The sequence below is a fragment of the Thunnus albacares genome, chromosome 15 (genome assembly GCF_914725855.1).
Source record: "Thunnus albacares chromosome 15, fThuAlb1.1, whole genome shotgun sequence".
Taxonomy (NCBI): domain Eukaryota; kingdom Metazoa; phylum Chordata; class Actinopteri; order Scombriformes; family Scombridae; genus Thunnus; species Thunnus albacares.
The window spans coordinates 13,035,033-13,056,378 of NC_058120.1; the positions used below are offsets into that span (position 1 = coordinate 13,035,033).

Genomic DNA, 21,346 nt, shown 5'->3' on the forward strand with positions numbered 1-21,346 from the left:
GGAAGGTCCAAAATATAGGGAAGAACAGGGACGGTAGTTGAATCCCTCAAAAACTGTATCTTTAACAGATTCCCTTTTAATGTGTAATGGAAACCTAAAGTGTCAGGTAGGAATAGAGTGACCTTTCTCTCCTTAAGCTTATTCTGTTCAAAAGATGTGGACTGTCAAATAGGTCTTGTGCACTTGTGACAACCATCTCTATTGTGGGGTTGTTTGTACCTGTTATTTTATTGGGAAAAAACAATGTATGCAATCTTAAAAATGAATTTTAAAAGTGTAATTTCATGTTGAATGTTCATATATGTGACAACCAACCCTGAAGAGAATGTGACAAGCATCCCCAACTGGGATTTTTTGCTAACTGCAAAAGCTAACAATCACATGTTGTAGCGTATTTAAGAAAAAACTAAACTATAGCTCTCCCTTCATACTTTTTAATGGTAATATTTGTTTTATTATAAACCCATTATGTAAAAACTTAGAGGAGAAACACCTAATAGCTTTACATTTTGACATGAAAAACACTGAAAGTCCTCTCAATGTCAAGTGAGGAATGACCTAGTAGGTGACCTCTGACCTCAATTCTGAAAATTCTAGTGACAACATTTTTTTAACAATGCCCTCTAGGGAGTGACATCCAATGAATGTGACAACCTACCCTGTTCTCCCCTACATACAAGCTACATGGCTGCAATATAAGACGCTATGCAAAAACTTTATTATACATGTTCATGAAGGGGTGGCAAAGAGAAAGTTATTGTCGAAAGGGAAAAACAATGGCTAGTTGAGTTTTCTGGCTTTTAGACTGAATGTAACAGCTGTAAAACATTGCGTAAGCCAAATATTGGACATCAGCAGAAATACACCATCCCCACCATGAAGCCCTGGGGTGCCTGCACGATGTTGCTTCTTTGCAGGAGGCACAACACAAGAAGACTTGTGTAACACACATTTTATATAATGCAGTCTTAAGTATAAATGACTTTAATGTAGATTTAACAACCCCAAACACAGAGCCACAGTTATGTTAATGTAAATCTGTGGGAGTGACCGTGTCAGAGCCCAGCCATCAATCCAACTGATTGTGGCAGGATTGAGAACAGTTGTTCACTCAATGCATCACTTGATTCTTGTGACAAAGTATCTCCTGCATTCAACAGAACTGATGAAAAGATTTTGTCAAATAACCTTGTTGCAAATCTGTCTTCTCAAGTTTCATTCAGTATTCGTATATATTCATTCCATATTCTTAAGTTTATTTTAAGTATTTCCCTTGGACTTCCAGTAAATCCAGTAAATGAATAGACTAAGTGTAAAGACATGCCCACTAATACTCAAAGAAGCACTCCCATTCAACTCACTCTTCCGTTTGAGATATAAAAGAGGAGGCAACGAGACCAGTGGACAGAATCTGCAGCACTGCAGTGATGGAGAATCCATGGAGAAAGATAAACTTCAGACATTTTCTTACTCGCTATGAAATCTTTGGACAAGGTAAGACTTTTAAAATCAAATGTTCTGCAGTGTCTCACACATTTATTACTGGTTTCTTGAGTTATTCCTCGTAATTTTCTCTGACTCATTTCTGACCTTTTGATTTTGAAAATGTTAGTGAATGCAGAGCACTATAGAATTTTTAATATATGCTGTACAACCAAGCTTAATGATTGTAGCTTTAAAGTCATATTTATGTAGCTTTTGAAATCCTTGTGTACATTGTGGTATGACTTAAAGTTGAGATTCAATAGAATTCAGATTTCCTGTCGATTATACTGAGCAGCCAAGACATTATTTTTTATGTAATTTCAGAATTTTTCAGACGTAGTTTTTCAATATTTTGACAACAAACAAAATGAGAATATAGAAACACAATATTTTGTGTGATTTGTCGAAAGCTTTGACCTTCATGAAATACTACATTCTTATGTTATATGATCACAGGTGGATACACTTTTCCAAACTATCGACTGGTTATATTGTGTCTGGGGCTGTTGAACGCTGTTTTGCTGATAACTGCTGTTGCTATTGGGATTAAGTGTGAGTATGACAGTTGACAGGAAGAAAAAGTTTCATTTCCCTCTTCTGTTGAGTTTCTCATCAGTAAGCTAATACTGTCTCTTTTTTTTGACTCAAAACAAAAATGGGAATCTGCAAAGACTTTGTGCAAAATGTACAATTATTTCAATATACTTCAGAACAGCTACATTCAATGCAGAGATAATTATGTGGAAACAGTTGTTCACATTTTCATATTTTGTTACTGAGACATCATTATGTTTCCAAAGAGTGTTATTATGTTATGATCTAACAAATTATATCTCATTTTTCGGCCAGTAATTCCTAGTTTTTTTAATGGAAAACCGTGGAGAAATCAGATAAATGAAATTCATATTCAAAAGTATTTTTCTTCTAAAGAAAAGATTTTCACATATTTCTTAAAAAAAAACAATGCAATAATAGGCCTATAATTTTCATCTATGTTTGGTAAGTTAAGTTACAATATAAAATATGTCTTTGGATGCACTACTCAGTTTTGACTCAGTTCTTGTTCTCTTTCTCAGGTGCCAAAGTTAAAGAAGCTTCCCTCCAGGTTCCCCACTCAGCTGCAACAGAGCTCATCAATGAGCTGAACTATCTCAGCAGCAACCACAGCAATGTGATTGAAGCTGAGGAGGAGGCCAAGAAGGCGTTAGAGGCAGCGATCAAAAACCATGAACAACTGAAGTTGCAAATTGAGCAGCAGAAGACCATCAATGATGGTTATCAGAGACAGATGGAGGCACTGCGCACAGAAAAGACAAACCTGCAGACCAATATATCAGCTTTGGGTGAGGCAGAATTGTATTATAGTTTGTAAAGACATATTTTATTTAATGTCAACTAATAAAAACAGTTTAAGTTACAAGAAATATTTTGTATCTCCTAGAGGGAACCTGTGGCAAATGCCTCCCTGGATGGGTTCTTCTCAACACATCCTGCTATTTCTTTTCTTACTCTGAGTCCGGTACTGTCAAAAAGGACTGGAAAGATAGCAGAGCGGACTGTATCAGTCGTGGAGCTGATCTGGTTGTGATCGATAATCAGGAGGAGCAGGTGGGTTGAAAACAGATAAGAGAGAGAGCGTAAAGTATATTTCAATAAAAATGTTGAAATATATATTTAAACATTTACATTTTACAGTTGTCTCTTTAAAAATATCAACTCCTTTGTATGCTCACAGACATTTGTGAGTAACAGCATTGACAGTATGAGAAGTGGCACTGACATGTGGGAGAACGGATTCTGGATCGGTCTCACTGACACAGGGACAGAGGGGATATGGGTCTGGATTAATAATGTCACTGAGGTGGAACAAAGGTGAGAGCTGCAGTATTTTACTCTTAATGCTGTATTAATTATGGATTATTATTGATCTCTTTCATTATTTTGGTGAGGATAAATGATGCCTTATCGTCCCAAATAAAACTATACATATCTATTTAATTATTTTGATTTTCCAAAGGTACTGGATGGGTGGAGAACCAAACAACGGTTACCTGGGAGAGGATTGTGGTGTTACAGTTCCTAGCCCCTCTAATCCCTGGAAAACCCGGTATGATGGAAACTGCATCATTAAAGAGTTACATTGGATATGTGAAATGGCATCAAATTAGATCTGGAAGAATTGCCCAAAAAGTAAATATATGTTACTGTCTTTGAAAAATGAATAAAATTCATAATGTCTTGTGTTTCTGGGTATTTTTTACTTTAAATTACTCAAAATTACACAAATATAAATATATGTATGGTATAACAACAAACATCTGTACACACTTTTGGTTATGAGGGGCCGTTAGAGACATTATTCAGAATTATCATGCATATACATGTACTTTTCCTCTCACATACACATATGAAACCAAACTCATTCACATGCTATACTGAAAACCACACACACATGCAACTGAAATGCTCTCATTAAAACTATTGAAAAGCTTTCACACATACTAGTAAAATGTGCTCATATACACAGTTAAAATGCTCTCATATAGTATTGTCAAATCCTTTTATATAAACTATTGAAAAGCAATTACTATTGAGAAAAATAATTTTGTATGATGGAATTTCAGTATATTGTATCAGTGGATTTCAGTTAAAATGGAAGGTGATTGATAAAAGAGAGCGCATGCTGTTCATTTGTTAGCGACACTGATGTCTGTTCAATAGCTGCAAGTAGCCTTACCAAAGCAGCAGTGTTACTTAACAATATATTGGTGTCAGCGGACAACATCAGAACCCTGTCAAATTCAACAACAATTGGGCAGCAACTGACCGTTGCAACTCCAAGTGTGGACACACTGGTCACCTAGCATCCTGCCCGCCAACAGCATGCACTCGCTTTTCTCAGTCACCTTCCTGTTCACCTGAAATGCCTTCCCTTTTAAGTGAAATACTCTCATACAACATACTGAAATACCATCATACAAAATTATTTTTTTCAATGGTAACTGTGAAAACTTTTCAATAGTGGGGTCCTAAAAACACAAAATACAAAATATAACATATACATACAAAGATGTCGTTACATAAAAAACATACACTTCAAATACGCAGATACAGACAGCTCGCTGACCATCTCCCACCCACACCCCCAACCCTCAGCAGTTGTACAAGAAACTAGACACAAGAAATGATCCGTAAAATCAGATCAGTTTCATCAGTACCGAGAGCACTTGAAACAATTTATCTTCTAATTGCAAATACACACAAATTAAAAGCATGAACAGGTTGTTTTAAGATGACAGGATAAAGAAGTCCTGAAGCAGCAGAAAGAGTTAATAGATCTAAGAGAAAGAGGAACATCATTCCAGTCGGCTGGAGCTTTGTATTGAAAAGACCTGCGTCCGACTTCTTTAAAAATTCTAGTGACAGAAAAAAAGGGATATTGTGTATGTCTGAGTAAATATGAAGATCTATATGGAACCAAAAATAGTTTCAAATAAGAAGGAAAATTAAAGTAAACACCTTTAAAGATGAACTGAACCCAGTGAAACTGCCTTCTAGCTTTAGGCTGCAACCAGTTAAGTGATTCATACATAAAGCAATGATGAGTTCTCTATGGGCACCTCAAAATAAATCTACGTAGAGAGTTACATACTACATTTAGGGGTCTAAGATAAATATCAGAGGTGTTCAGATAGACAATGTGAGCATAATCAATTATAAGTAAAAGTAACTGAGAGATTATTCTTTTTCTGACATGAAAAGCAATTAATTGAGCAATTGAGTGAGCTCTGACAACCATATGTTCATTTAATAATAAAATCAATGTGGGGCTTCAAGCAGAGTTCAGGGTCATTCCAAAGTCCAAGATATTTGAAGGAATCAACTCTCTGGAGGGGAGATCCATCATCAAAATTAATATGAAAGTCAAAGTGATATGAATGTCTGTGTCGCGTGCCAAATACCATGCTGCTGGACATCTTCTTATTCAATATGAGTAAAAAAAAATGTAAAGAGTTCTGGATCTGTAATATATCAGAGTTAGAAGTGTAAACAACAGTGTCATCAGCATATAGATGAACAAGACAATTCAAGCATATTTGGGGTAAATCATTAATCAAGGGTGGAATTTCACTTCTCTTTTCTTACTAAATGAACTTTTACCCTGGAACTGGATAATGGTGAATTTACTGTTGATGAGCTCAGCAATAATATGCCAGGAGTGTCGACACAGAGCGATGTGCCAATAAATCATCTCTTACATGACTGATCTCAGCTAATCAGTCAAAATGGAGAGAAGAGAAATCTCAGGTTGTAATTTTGATGGTGGATTTAACACACTGATTTGTCAAGAGGACTTGAACGGCGAGGAGCAACAAGGTACTTTAAAAGTCATAATTTACAAAATGCATTCATAAACATATTTCTGATTCTGTTTGTTTCATTTTAGAGCCTGGCACATTGGTGCAAATATGTTGAACTATACTAACAATTTTTTTAAAAAGTCTGCTGTTAGTTTTTACTGAGTGAATGTTTTGCATGGTTGTAATAGGATTTTTTGATCACATCAACATTCAAATGTTTTTAGAATATGTACTATTTTGTTACTGTAGTTTGACACAGTGTCTTTTATAATGATTCTTCTCAACACATCCTGCTATTTCTTTTGTTACTCTGAGTCCCGTACTGTCAAAAAGGACTGGCCAGATAGCAGAGCGGACTGTATCAGTCGTGGAGCTGATCTGGTTGTGATCGATAATCAGGAGGAGCAGGTGGGTTGAAAACAGATAAGAGAGAGAGCGTAAAGTATATTTCAATAAAAATGTTGAAATATGTATTTAAACATTTACATTTTACAGTTGTCTCTTTAAAAATATCAACTCCTTTGTATGCTCACAGACATTTGTGAGTAACAGCATTGACAGTATGAGAAGTGGCACTGACATGTGGGAGAACGGATTCTGGATCGGTCTCACTGACACAGGGACAGAGGGGATATGGGTCTGGATTAATAATGTCACTGAGGTGGAACAAAGGTGAGAGCTGCAGTATTTTACTCTTAATGCTGTATTAATTATGGATTATTATTGATCTCTTTCATTATTTCGGTGAGGATAAATGATGCCTTATCATCCCAAATAAAACTATACATATCTATTTAATTATTTTGATTTTCCAAAGGTACTGGATGGGTGGAGAACCAAACAACGGTTACCTGGGAGAGGATTGTGGTGTTACAGTTCCTAGCCCCTCTAATCCCTGGAAATCCCGGTATGATGGAAACTGCAACATTAAAGAGTTACATTGGATATGTGAAATGGCATCAAATTAGATCTGGAAAAATTGCCCAAAAAGTAAATATATGTTACTGTCTTTGAAAAATGAATAAAATTCTCTAAAGTTATGTCTTGTGTTTCTGGGTATTTTTTACTTTAAATTACTCAAAATTACACAAATATAAACATATGTATGGTATAACAACAAACATCCAGGTGTGGAACACCCTTATCAACAGTTAAATAATTGGACTGAGAACCTTGAAAGACAACACACTGACATCTATTATGGAGATAGGCATTAAACCAGAGGAGAGCATTTTGAGATAAACCAATAGAATAGAGCTTATCGAGGAGGAGGTAGTGATCAACCAAATCAAAAGCTTTGGAGAGATCAATAAAAATTGCACCTGTGAGTAGGCCTTTATCAAAGGAGGAGAACACATCATTGGTGAATTTTAGAAGGGCTGTTGTAGTGGAGAAATTACGTCTAAAACCTGATTGGGATGGAGATAGAATATTGCACATATTGATGTACTGATATAAGTAATCAAAAAAAAGTTTCTCAAAAATGTTGGCAATGGTACAGATAACAGAGATTGGTCTGTAATTATTCACATCGAGTGGGTCTCCTCCTTTGAAAAGACAGACAACTCCGGCACATTTCTATATGGGAGGAATTGAACAAGTAGATAGAGACATATTAAATAAATCATCAAGGGGATACATTAGAACATGAGCTGCAAGTTTAACAAATGTAGCTTCCAAACCATCTGGACCAGTACTACTATTTTCTTTTAACTCATTTATACCACAAAAGACAGAATTTTTCTAAAGAAAAAAGAACCATTAGGAGTGGTAGAATTTGAAGAGCCAGCCATATCATAAGAATTAAAGTGTTGGGAACAACAGATAGATAAGAAATGATGGTTAAAAGCATGAGAAATAAGTAGAGGATCAGTAATAGTTTCATTTTTAATACGTATCTGGTTTATGAGTTTTTTGTTAGTTTAACCAATTCCAACCAGACTTCAGTACAGTACAGGGCCTGAAACTAGATAACTGTGTGATTTACATGACTGTTTGTTGATTACTGAGAGGTATTGTGTTGCTGGGTCTGTTGAGATCAGCCACTGGGAATGTTCAGGGGACATACTGCAGTATGGTGTAGGGCCTTCTTGAAGTTTGGATTAACCTGCTCAGGGCTTCAGGGAAGTGTTCAAATTACTTAGCAGCCACAAAAAAGGCCTGTACTACCCCGGAAGAAACAAAATGTTGAGTTTTGAGTCCAAATTACCATAAACCTATTAGCTAACCGCTAATATCCCCAGGGCATCCTTAGTCATTGGCCTGACTGAAGGAGACATCAGTAAAGAAAGAGTTATTAAAGAGAGATGTTTATGATACTTATTTATTTAACTCTGAACTGTGCCTCTACTTGTTGATGTTTGCCAAAAATTATTTCTTACGGGAAAGTATAGTTATGTCATTGAACCAGTTGCTGAAAAGAGGAAATACCATAAACATGCATTACTTACAAGAATTTCACTTCTCTTTTCTTTCTAAATGAACATTTACCCTGGAACTGGATAATGGAAAATTTACTGTTGATGAGCTCAGCAATAATATGCTAGGCGTGTCGACACAGAGCAATGTGCCAATAAGTCAACTCTTACGTGACTGATCTCAGCTAATCAGTCAAAATGGAGAGAAGAGAAATCTCAGGTTGTAATTTTGATGGTGGATTTAACACACTGATTTGTCAAGAGGACTTGAACGGCGAGGAGCAACAAGGTACTTTAAAAGTCATAATTTACAAAATGCATTCATGAACATATTTCTGATTCTGTTTGTTTCATTTTAGAGCCTGGCATATTGGTGCAAATATGTTGAACTATACTAACAATTTTTTTTTAAAGTCTGCTGTTAGTTTTTACTGAGTGAATGTTTTGCATGGTTGTAATAGGATTTTTTGATCACATCAACATTCAAATGTTTTTAGAATATGTACTATTTTGTTACTGTAGTTTGACACAGTGTCTTTGATAATGATTCATTATATCTCTGTCTAGTGTCCATGTCCAATATGATACCTTCAAAACATTGTAGACTGGTTGCAGTGAGCCTGGCACTACTCGCTGCTGTTCTACTTCTAGCTGATATCAGCCTGGGAGTCCACTGTAAGTCAATGTCAGTGTGTGCAGTGCTTGGAATTATTGGTACCTTTGATTAGGACTGCAACTAAGGATTATTTTCCTCATTTATTATTTAGCTTGATTAATCTATTAGCTGTTTGGTCTGTATAACATCAGTAAATAGTGACAAATGTCCATCACAATTTCCTAGAGCCCAAGTTGATGTCATCAATTGATGTGTTTTGTTTGACCAACAGTCCAAAATCAAAAGATATTCAATTTACTGTACTGTAGGACAATAAAAAGCTGCAATGCCGCTCACATTTAGAAAACAGGAACCATTTTGGGTGGAAAATGGACTTAAACAATTAATTGATTTAGCCTATAAAATGCATTATTAAATGTTTGCTAATTTTCTGTTGATGGACTAATCAATTAATCAACAGCTTTAGCCTAAAGTAATATTGTCAGATTGCTTGTTTTGTTTGTATGTTGAAAATATCTTTGACAAATATTAATACTGAGCAGTAGGGCTGCAACTAACCATTGTTTTCATTATTGATTAAACTATTTTCTCTATTGATGGATCAGTCGTTAAGTCTATAAAATATCAGAAAATAGTGAAAATGTTGATCACCATTTCCCAAAACCCAACATGAAACCTAAAATATGACGAACGAAGAGTAAATCTATTCTATTATAGTGAGAGTAGGAACAGAGAAATGATCTGTGATTGGTCAAATCATACAAACTTGTGGATTACAACCAACGGCAAACAGCCACAAGGTATTACATGCCCATGTATGCCTGATAAAAACCACATCTCCCAAGGACACAAGAAGGCAAGAGCCCTAACCTGTCTGTGGCTTTTGACCCTTTAACCTGTCCTGTTCACTCCCAGACCCAGGATGTTTATCTGAGCCTAAGCAAGAATGGAAAGAGAGGAGTGGGCCTCCTAAAACACATTCCTTCTCACAAGGACATACACACATTAACAAAGCAAATGATCATCCTTGCACAACTCTGCACATTAAAATGATAAGCCAACCCTTTGGTCTTTCATTACCTTTACAGTGTCAAATAACAAGGTAAACGCATGTAGCAGTAATCCCTGTTAGCAAAAAGCAGCAGCTTCAGACTACTCTGAACCCTAACCCCTGGGCCACACTGGATGCGGGAGCAGTGCGTGTGCGTCGCGGAACCTCTTGCTTTTCATTTCGGCGCCCCTGTTAACAGGTTAGAGTGTCCACACTGCCTGCGTGAGAGGCGCGTCACGCCAGGCTGCTGCGTCGCTTCATTTAGAGATTCGAGGTCTCGCCTATTTTCTCCGCGTGACGCACGCGGTTCTCAGCAGAAATAGACAGGGAAAACGAGAAAGATAGGGCTGCCAGTGGCAGAAGCACACACACTGCTCACGCTTCCAGTGTGTCCCAGGTGTAAGTGTCCAATAGTTTCTTCTACTTTCAGCCCGAGCTGACAGATTTCTTTATATGGACATCTGCCACGTGCACAGCACACAAGTTCGCTGCATTGCTCTGGGAGTAGTTAGCCAAGCCACAACACCATTACACAGCACAGCAAAGTAAAATAAGTAGTTTACCTGTTCAAGGTGTGCTAGTTGTCTGCAGGTATTCATAAAACATCTCACTGTGGCTGTTTCTGCCTGTACTATTCCTTTATGCATTATTTCTAACTGATCTGCTGTTAATTAAGCTAATGAAGCTCCACTAACGAAGCTCCGCTAATGAAGCTCCACTAATTCAGTGAGGAACATGTTTTTACTTCTCGCAAATTCTGTCCCATTAGTAAGTCATTTAAAAGCTTTTAATTTGAAGCAGAAAGCAGGAAATATTTGGTTTGCATTGACTGTAAAGTTACACAACTCTGATATGTAAAGCTGGCCAATCAGCTCATTGGGAGGGGGGGCTTAAAGAGACAGGAGCTAAAACAGAGTGTAAGAGAAACTGTGTATATTGAGGGGCTGCATAAAGGGATAAATAAGATAAGATAAATAAGGAGTTTTTTGAACTGTGAATCATGCCGAGCTACTCTAGTGGAGTCCAAAAATAAAAATTTAGAGCTGAAATAGGCATAATAGGTCCTCTTTAAGACGGATTGCCACCAAATTTTCTACAGACATTTATGGTTCCCAGACATTGAATCCTATTGACTTCGGCGATCCTATGACTTCCTCTGGCAGCACCATCAGGTCAAAATTTTTATATCCTCAATACTTTGGTTTATGACTAAATAGTTACAAACAAATAACGTTTCCATCGGCTTCAGCTGTACTTTTTGTTTAATTTGTGCTAATTTGCTAATGTTAGCATGCTACACTAAGATGGAGAACATGGTAAACATTATGCCTTCTAAACATCAGCATGTTAGCATTGTCATGTTGTGCATATTAGCATGTCGATGTTAGCAGTTAGCTTAAAGCACTGCTGTGACAAGTATAGCCTCATACTTGTTTCTTTAGAACTGATCAATTAACAGAATAAAAGCCAATTAAATTTCTGTCAATCAATTAATTTTTTCATCTTGAGTCATTCAATTAATTATCTCATGGTGGTACTTCTGGGATACACTACAAAGTGATTGCGATGATGTCAATAATATTTGCATAATCTTTTTTTTTTCTTGTGGTCTCTATTTCTCTATCTGTTTGTTAATTCATATTTGGGTGCTTGATGTTCAGGAGATCTTACAAGGGTGGGTTAGATATAAACATGTCAGTCAGATGTTTTGTCTGAAAGGTGTTGACTTTAGAGAGAGAAAAACAGTAGAGAAATGTGCAACATAAAAAAAGAGAATTCTTTGCTATACTAACACTATTTGTCTTTAATACTTACAGACAACAAACTTACAGATACCTACCTCACACTCTATGATACAGAGCGCATCAGCAGCAAGTTGATCAAACTCCAGGATACTTACAAGACCGCAATTGAAACCATGAAGGGTGCCAAGAAGGAGCTGGACAGTGAGATGAGTCGACAGACACAAACCAACTGGGAGCTTGAACATCAAACAAAAAGATCTAAAGACTATGAAGTGCAGATTGATAAAATTAAGAAGAACATTGACGCAATGAGATCCCACTTGCCAATGATTAGTAAGACCTGTTTTACTAATATTGTTTATCATAAAAAACAATGCAGTGTTTGTATAATTTTACATGTTCATGCTACTTTTTTGGGGGGCAACAGATGATGGCTGCAAACACTGTCCACCAGGATGGCTTCTGATGAACTCAGTATGCTATTACTTCCCTTTCTCTGACCGTGATGGAATCAAATCCTGGAAAAACGCTAGACAGTACTGCCAGGTACATGGAGGTGACCTTGCAGTCATAGACAACAAAGACAAAGAGGTAAAACAAACATCACTCAGTGAATATTTCTTTGAAGCCCTGTTTATATAGATTTTGAAAGGTTTTTAAAAATTTTGCTCATATATTTTTTTGGTTAGAAGTCAATTGTCGAACACTTGGTGAATGATCAAAAAACTTTAAGATCCTTGATGGGCTTCTGGATTGGACTAAGAGATTTGTACGAAGAAGGGACGTGGAAATGGCTGGATGAAACAGTACTGGTTGAAGGGTAAGAGTGAAATATGTTACACGCTGTAAAAAATGTAATTCTAAGCTTAGCTTCCTGCTGCCAGGTCCTTTTCTGATGGTTTTGTGTTACGAGAATAAAATTGGTACAGTCAGACATCAAGCAGCAAAGTTTTCCAAAAGTTAAAAGCCTTCAAATGCCTCCAAAGGTTAAAAACCTGCACAGGTGAACTTCTTCTAATCATTGCATCCTCCTGAACTGTCAGCCCAGGCAAGAAGGGACTGTTTACATTTTCCCTACCATATAAGCTGCAAGAATCAACAAAGAGTTTGCTAATAGTGTAACTTTGACAAACATAAGAGGATGGATTACCTGTCTCAAGCAAGTACTCATAACAGTACATAACTGGTGGCCTGGAAGTTAGGAAAAAGCATTTTTGTTAAAGCTTTTATGAGGTTTAACAATTCAGATAATTTAATAAAATGGCCAACTGCAAATTCTTCTGAGAGACTTGTAGTTTAACAAATTATTTCAATCACAGATTTGATGTGGAAGCTTTATTTACGACTTTCCATTCTCTGCCATCATCCATTTGTGACACAACAGTCTCTTGTCCATTAAAATATTCAAATGGGGAAAAGATGAATACTGTTGACTACATCACTGTAAAGTAACCTATCATTTGCTTCAGGTACTGGAATGATGGAGAACCAAATGATATCAATGATGAGGACTGTACAGCTGTGTATCCCAGAGAAAACTTCTTCAAGGCTTGGAATGATGTTGAATGCAGAGTTGAACTAAAATGGATTTGTGAAAAAGCACTAACTTCTACGAGTTAATGGTGTTTTGTTATTGCATTTGATTTTTAAGCTTAACTGTTTTCATAGACAGTCCACTCCACTGTTACAAAAATCTCTGTAGGATTTTTAATTTAACCCAAAAGCCAACACTGCCTGCCACTATAGGAAAATCCTTGCTAGATTTTGAAATTTTTCTTTAAGATGCATATTGATAATTTGTTGACTTTCTTTACTGGAATTGTTGCTAAAAATAGTGCCATGCTGTGAAATTCAACTTGTGTACTGTACTTTTCCAAGTGATATGCCAAGGTATTTGCTTCCTGTGACCCTCCCACTGTAACAAATGTCTCTGTAAAATTACAGTAAACTACTGGCAGCTGTAGTTGCCAGCATTTTACCATTTTTTAAGTGTCACTACCATAATTTACTTTTCTAGTTAACTGCTGTAAAAATTATTACAGTATTCTGCTGTAGGATGTGAGTTTTACAGTTTGATAATGTAGCTAGGCCTGCAGTAATACACTGTATTTTTTTTTTACAGTGTTGCTATTGTAAACTACACAAACAGTTTCTTATGATAAACAACTGAAAAGTTTTCTTCTTTTTCATATTAATAAAAACAACGATAAATTTCAGACATATACTGTAAATTACAATGCGTGTTCAATCTTAATGGTCTAGTAATAAGATCAGCTCAGTTTTACTTTTAAAAATGCATAACCCTTAACATTTAGCACAAAAGAGGATGAGTCATGTGACAGCTTTCAAAGTTATCAAATATACCCTGTTTATTCAAGTATGCGTTTTTGAAAAAATAATTTTTATGGTTCATGCCCTTTCACAGGGGGTCAATGTAAATCAGTTAATTATAATATCCTGAGCTGCCAGCAAAACATAGTCATGAGTGTAAACAGCAACTGCTTTGCAAACTATTGTTTAAAAAGATATAAAAGCACAAATTAACATATTGCAGGATAAAACAATTTGTAATGCCTTCAAATGTCCTCTGTTATAATTAGCAGAAGGTTGCCATCCAGGCTTTCAGGCTCACAGCTCACTGAGTAAGAGAGAACCAAGAATGAAAATCGAGCAGAGTGAGTGAAAAAGAAATGAAACATTTTACACAAGAGGGACACCAAACTTGCCTTAATGAAGTGATGTCAAGTTCTTCAGAAGAGAGGTGATGAGGATTCACTGTGAGCTTGTTTGTCTTCTTCGACATTACTTTCCGCAACTGGCCCCTGTTCTCCTCTGTTCCAACCATACAGTCTATGGTTCCCACATGTAACAAATCACCTATTATGTCCCAGGTTTTAGTACAGCTTGGCAGCAAACAGTATATTTGCAACCTAGCTACAGCTTAGAAACACACTTGGGTTGAGCTAAGATAACCAATATAAGCTCTCTGTCTTTTGGGGCTCAGCAGCAAACATATTTTAACCAACTTGGCTACATATTTGAATAAACTTCAATTGTTATGTGATAATAGGCTATTATTAATTATGGAACGCAAGTGGGATAAACAAGGTGTGGGTATAGATCAGGCTGGACTAACGTTAGCATTCACTGATGTGTAGTTCAAGAGAAAACAGCCATCAAGAAATAATCTTTAAGCTAGACTTGCACGCAGCAGTGAAAATAATGTTTAAATACCAGTAATTTAAACTTCCAACTGAAGATAAACTACCTGAAAATGCTCTCTTGTGCCTGTCAGGTGCTTGCTAGGATTATACCAATTTAATGTTAGCAAAAATTAAACATAGTCACTTATTGGGTAACCAGATGCACAAATGTAGTTGTATTATCTCAGTATGATTTTACTGACCTTTTGGTTTGATTCAACAAAGAAGGATGACTGGTGATTACATGATGTTGATGGTTGCATGTGGCCTCTGTCCCTCCATTACTGCGGCGGCAAAAATGAAAATATTGTATTTTATTGTCAAATCTTACAGTAGTTACTGTTACTGTTAATGTCCATCCTTGGTTTTGGCTCCGAAAAAAGATGAATGGAGAAATGTTCCTGTCCAGTGATGCAGCTGTCTGCAAACAGGCTTAAGAGCACAATCATAAATACTGTGTCAACAGTGCAATATTATATATGTTGACATTTTAATGTAATAATGAGCTGTATCACAGTGTACTACTGGCAATGAAAAGAGTATATCATCCCATGACTTCCTTTTTTTCAAACACTGGCTCAAAGCTATACATGCATCATGCCCAAACACACACACACACACACATCATATCATGGTCACTTTTGGGGACGTTACGTTCATCTCCTAGAGACTTACCCTAACCCTAACCATACCCACAACCCTAACCCTTACCCTAACCTTAACCACTCACCCAAAAATCAGGTTTTTCCAATTTGGAACATGGCTTTTGTCTCCAATTGGACAAGCCGTCCCCATTTAACTAGTCCTAAGTCTGAAATTTGTCCCCAAAAGTAGCTCATGACAGACCACACATACACACACACATACACGCACAAACCTTATCACTGGTATAAGCAGGAGACAAACAGATCAATAGGCACAACTTGCACCAGTGTAATGGAGAACTCACAGTGGCAGATAGAACCAGAGGAAGAAATGTCATTTGAACAAAAGATTTCTCAAGATTTCAACAAAGCCGGGCATTCGCGTTCTCACCGTCAAGCATTTGGACGAGGTACAACTTATTGTAAAATAAAATCTTCTGCAGTTTCTTGTCCTACTTCGTTCCTGTCTTCTCTCTGAAACTGACCCTTTGTAACTGTAGCTCATTCAGAGACTTAAATTTTCAATGTATGTAAAACATTGTTAAATATAATCTTTTAATATATTCTATGATTTAAGACTTGTAATGATTTTAAAGCTATAATGTTATCCAACCATTCTTCTGTAACCTATTAGAAGGTAAAAAGTCACCCTTAATGTTATTTTATGCATCTACTTAAAAAAAAAAGATTGAGATTTACTTCTTAAGTTAGATTTTAACGCAGAGGAACATTTTCATGGTCTGTTTACAGAGGGAGGTGGATCTGCGTTTCCACATGACCGATTGGTTATACTGAGTCTTGGCCTGCTGAATGCTGTTCTGCTAATCATTGCTGTTGTCGTTGGGATTTACTGTGAGTAAGAGAGATCATAAGAAACTTCTGATTTCCTGTAGCAGATGTACAGTTCCTCCTCTATGAAATTTGAAACGGCGAAATAGACATTGACAGTATTAACTGTACAATGTCTACCATTGTATTCCCAATTGCAAAAAAAATTGCACTCTCAGTTTCTAGTATTATCTTGCTGCATTTATATCTTGATATGTAGATTTTAATTAAATGTTCATTACTCAAATGTCTGAACTTAAGCTAAATTGCTAAACAATTCGTGTAATTCATTGTTACATTCAGTTTTAAAATTGAATTTCACTTGTGGTATCTGATTAGAAACCTTGAACTTTATATGTATGTACTACACATAGAGGCCAATTAACAGCTTCTTGTTGTGGGTCTCACCCACTGAGGCAGATTTGTGTGTATCTCGATGTGCAATGAATGAGTCGATACATCTAGATACACATGTAACAACAAAAGGATCCATATGATTGAAATCGGTCCTGTTGCTATGCAATGCGATGTGGTACGATACTATACCTAGGGCTGTAACTAATGATCAGTTATGGTCAATGGTCAATTAACTTATTGATACTTTGGTCTGTGAAATGTCACAAAATAGAGAAAAATAATCATCACACGTTCCCAGATCCTAAACAGTTCAAAAACCAAAGGTATTCAGTTTACAATCATGTAAGTCTGGGATCTTTTAACTGATTAATTGTTTCAGCTCTATGCAATTTAAAACAAGGTGATTATCACAGCGCTGTCCACATGGCTGGTCAGACTGTTCCAGCAATCCCACTTCAACAAATTTCACCAACAATTTTTTTGATACAAAACTGTGCACCTATGCTGGAAAATAGCTCTTATTGTAAGTTGTGGGACTGCATTTTCCTAATAAGACCAACTGTTTACAGCCATGTTAGCGACTCTGTGTACTAAAACATAGCAGTGATTTGAGCTAAATGCTAACAACAGCATGCTAGCATGCTCACAATGACAAAGCTTATCATCTTAATTTGGTGTGTTAGCATGTATAGCTACAATGATTAGCTGATTAATGGCTTAGTTGCCAACTAAAAAGTCCACATTCTTTGATTCCAGCTTATCAAACATGAATATTTTCTGCTTTCTTCAGTCTTATATGACAGTAAACTGAACATCTTTGGATTGTGGACTGTTGGTCAGGACAAAAGAAGACATTTTAGGTTGCCTACTGAAAACCTCAAATGTCAACCTAATGGTGGAGCTTGAGGAAAAGTCAGGGGCTCATCAAAATCTGTAGGCTTCATCCTCTGGGGACCATGAATTTCACAGTAATCCATCCAACAGTTGATATATTTCAGTCTATACCTAAGTGGTAGGTGAACTAACAGACCGACAGACTGTCATCCATGCCACTAGCATGACAAAAAAAAACTTCACGCAGAAGTTTTGCCACAGTTCTTCTTTCTCTTTGTGATTATGAGTTTTTGTGTTTTAGGTGCCAAAGTCAACAACCTTCAGATTCCTCATTCAGCTGCTACACCCCTCATGATTGAGCTAAACCTTCTCCGCAACAGCAGTGAAATCATCAAAGCTAAATTGGAGGCCGAGGCAGCATTAGCAAGAGAGCGGGCAAGTCAAGGGCAACTAAAGCTGCAAGTGAGGCAGCAGAAAACCAATAGTGACATCCTTCAGAGCCACATTGAGACACTACTAACAGAGAAGACAAAACTGATGGCTAATAAAACTGCCTTAGGTAAGGCAGACTTCCAGCCTGTTCTTGGTGGATTTCTACAATTAATGTATCTGTAATGTAACCTGAGATTTCTTAGAGAGCATTGAAAACAGCCTATGACAAGACATGTTTAACTTTTTCTCATCTCTTGTTGCAACAGAGGGAAGCTGTGGCAGATGCCTACCGAGATGGACTCTACTCAAGTCATCCTGCTATTATTTTTCTAACCCTGTGTCCGACTCAAAAAAGAACTGGCCAGACAGCAGAGCGGACTGTATTAGTCGAGGGGGAGACCTGCTTGTGATCAATAACTTGTTGGAGCAGGTGGGTTAAAAAACAAATGAAGGAAAGGGTTTTAGTCTCTGAAATGAAAAGAAGTTCTAGCTTTATGGGAAATAATTTAGTCAAGAAACACTCTCTCACAAGTGCAACCACTTATTTTGATGTCATATTGACATTGGACATTGACATTTCATGGTTCTGTTTCTCCCTTATAGTATGTAGGAAAAACTTAATATTTTAACATGATATTTTGAGACTAAATGTAATTGAAAATATATTTGTCCGTTTAATTTGAAGACAGTGCTTAGTTCAGATATAGCAAAAGCTATTTCCTCACTACATATTTGAAGCACTTGCCATTTCAACCTATTTTCAAAGCAACTTAGGAACTTAAATCAAGCACAAATGGGGCGAGTTTCTGAGCAGAACTGATTAATTGACAAATTAGACCTGAATATATTATTACAAATATTGACACATTCTGATTGGAGCATGGAGGTACAGTTTGTGACATCAGCTCCTCTCAAGTGAGCCCTGCCACGTTGAAACCATAGACTGTAAAAAATTATGGACGTAGCCACCATGAGCCACCCATTGATTTGTGGACTCCTGTTTTGAAGCCTCAAGTTTGCATTTTGATGGTTGCCATCTTGGATTTTTGGAGCCAGAAGTGACCATATTTGGACGAGAGGGTGGAACTGACCCTAACACTAGCTGCTAGCTTGGTTAGCAGGGTGTATTTACAGTCTATGGTTTACTGTGATAATGCTAATGCTAATTTTCATTAGCAAAAAACAGGCTTAAAACCATTAAAACAAAAAGTACTTACCTGAAAACTGAACATCTGACTCCTTAGAGGGACTTTTAGTACAACAAAAAGCTGAACAAGCCTTTTTTAGGCGACCAAAATGTTACAATTAACTTTTATGAACTCAAAACACACTGAAATAGCGACGGCTATGCCTATGCCTACGCCTACGCCTACACCTATACTCCCTGAATCTGGTAACCATGGTTATGTTACCTAACCAACATAATCGCCATGGTGGTGACATGCCTGTGACAGCACCCGCCTGTCACTCAAAGCAGCCACGCCCTTAATATGCATAACTTTAAGCCTTAATAAAATTTAAATGGCTGAGTTATATAAAAATTCATCTCAAATACAATTGTCGTGAACTGGGAAATAAGCTATAGAGACGAAAACCGTTTTTTTGTACCAGGCTGTAAACATGTTTATTTCTGCTGTAAAGTTGGGCATTTTAACATGGGGGTCTATCGGGAGTGAGAAGAGCACATGCAATGTGCAATGACTGAGTTTAAAGCACATACCTACAAGTATGATTTGTGACATCACAACTAGTTTGGAGCCAATCGTGGTTCAGTACGTGACTTGCACAAGTGTGATATGGAAACTTGAAACCTCCAGTGCAGATAAACAGAATGGACTTTACAGAGAAGTATGAAGTAGGGCCGCAACTAACAATTATTTTCATTATCGATTAATCGGTTGATTATTTTCTCAATAAATCTATTAGTTGTTTGGTCTATAAAATGTCAGAAAATGGTTAAAACTGTTGATCACTGTTTCCCAAAGCCCAAGATGACATCCTCAAATATCTTCTTTTGTCCACAACAGTCAACAACCCAAAGATATTCAGCTTACTGTCATAGAAAACTAAAGAAACTAAAAAATATTCACATTTGAGAAGCAAAGAATCAAAGAATTTGGACTTTTTTCTTAGCAAAATTATTGATTATCAAAATAGTAAGCAATTGAATCAATAGTTGACAACTAATCAATTAATTGACCAATTGTTGCAGCTCTCATGTGAAGCATCCAGCAGTTAAATTTTTGAAAAGATAAATATTTGCATATTCATAGATTCTAGATTTTGGATGAGGGAGAGGAAGATGATATAATTTTAAGGATTTTATCTTGGTAATTTAACTTTATGTGGAAAAAAACACATCAGGCACAAATTATTTTTCAAAGCAGAGTATTTCTATATGTCTTAAACCATGTGTGGAGAGACTCTTTACATTTATGTATCATCTGCTGTGTTTGCTTTCTTACAGCAACTCATGAGTGACAACTTTCCAAAGGTGAATGCTGACGGTTTGTGGTGGCAGAATGGATTCTGGATCGGCCTCACTGATGTAGTCACAGAGGGAATCTGGGTCTGGATTAACAATGTGACTGAGCTGGAAACAATGTAAGTGTCTCAATCTTATTCTATATTTTAACTATAGTTTTGCGACAATATCATCATGACTAATAAATACAGCAGAACTTGATTCTTCTATAATGATTTTGATTTATCCAAGGTACTGGAAACTTGGCCAGCCTAGGAGGAGTGGAGTTCAGACTGGGAACTGTGCTGCTCATTATTACTATGATGATACCAGGAGAACATGGTATAATGGAGACTGCCAAAACCATCTATTTAACTGGATATGTGAGATGGATCCAAGCTAGACATGAAACCTCTGAAGGTGAAATCACAAAAAGTGGACAAATAATTTGTATCTGTGCAAAATCAAAATAATAATCAAATAAACTAACTGCAGCTGGATTAACTAGCATCCATGTTGTATGTGACTATTTTTTAAGGTTTACATTTCTGGCATACGTGGAACAAAACTAGAAATTTGTGCTTGTGTACAGTTTATCTGCAGCAGATGATGCTTTTGCATAACAAAAAATAGCTATTTGGGGTGGAAAAAAGGCCAAAAATCACAAACAACATACACACATCTGTTCAGGCGGACATTTCATTCACCTGTTGATTCCCCTGGAAGTCAATAACCATAACTGAGAAACTAGGAGGAGCTGACTGATGAGTAGATTCTAGTGGAAATAAAATAAGGAATTGTATTTGACTAAATGAAATAAAAAAAATGACACTTCAAGAATCACATCTTCTAATATGTGAATGTTTGAAAAGATTAGATATCCTTTTCTGACACTGCTCATCAAATTCC

General features: G+C 36.6%; 3 protein-coding genes and 1 long non-coding RNA gene across 5 annotated transcripts; 3 read left to right on the forward strand and 1 right to left on the reverse strand.

Moving 5' to 3' along the window:
- Positions 1 to 1,356: 1,356 nt before the first annotated feature.
- Positions 1,357 to 3,726, forward strand: LOC122998960 (CD209 antigen-like protein B). The gene is made up of 6 exons (XM_044376015.1): positions 1,357 to 1,494; positions 1,942 to 2,037; positions 2,562 to 2,828; positions 2,927 to 3,093; positions 3,221 to 3,357; positions 3,503 to 3,726. The coding sequence occupies exons 1-6, from the start codon at positions 1,428 to 1,430 to the stop codon at positions 3,651 to 3,653; spliced, it is 885 nt and encodes a 294-aa protein (XP_044231950.1). The 5' UTR covers positions 1,357 to 1,427; the 3' UTR covers positions 3,654 to 3,726.
- Positions 3,727 to 8,422: 4,696 nt separating this feature from the next.
- On the forward strand, positions 8,423 to 13,658 carry LOC122998959 (CD209 antigen-like protein E). Its single transcript, XM_044376014.1, has 6 exons — positions 8,423 to 8,552; positions 8,831 to 8,938; positions 11,748 to 12,008; positions 12,103 to 12,266; positions 12,365 to 12,495; positions 13,145 to 13,658. The coding sequence occupies exons 1-6, from the start codon at positions 8,462 to 8,464 to the stop codon at positions 13,293 to 13,295; spliced, it is 906 nt and encodes a 301-aa protein (XP_044231949.1). The 5' UTR covers positions 8,423 to 8,461; the 3' UTR covers positions 13,296 to 13,658.
- A 90-nt stretch (positions 13,659 to 13,748) lies between these two features.
- LOC122998961 lies at positions 13,749 to 19,437 on the reverse strand. The gene is made up of 3 exons (XR_006407546.1): positions 19,191 to 19,437; positions 15,082 to 15,162; positions 13,749 to 14,525 (listed from the first exon to the last, which is right to left on the reverse strand). It is a non-coding gene; the product is annotated as an uncharacterized LOC122998961 (long non-coding RNA).
- Positions 15,156 to 20,927, forward strand: LOC122998957 (C-type lectin domain family 4 member E-like). 2 transcript variants are annotated; one of them, XM_044376012.1, is made up of 6 exons: positions 15,156 to 15,932; positions 16,273 to 16,374; positions 17,843 to 18,100; positions 18,240 to 18,403; positions 20,441 to 20,577; positions 20,690 to 20,927. In XM_044376012.1, exons 1-6 carry the CDS (start codon positions 15,716 to 15,718, stop codon positions 20,838 to 20,840), a joined length of 1,029 nt encoding a protein of 342 aa, XP_044231947.1. In that variant the 5' UTR covers positions 15,156 to 15,715; the 3' UTR covers positions 20,841 to 20,927. The 2 variants fall into 2 exon arrangements, with proteins under 2 accessions (XP_044231947.1, XP_044231948.1); XM_044376013.1 differs by lacking the exons at positions 15,156 to 15,932; positions 16,273 to 16,374 and adding an exon at positions 16,422 to 17,230.
- The last annotated feature ends 419 nt before the right edge of the window (positions 20,928 to 21,346 follow it).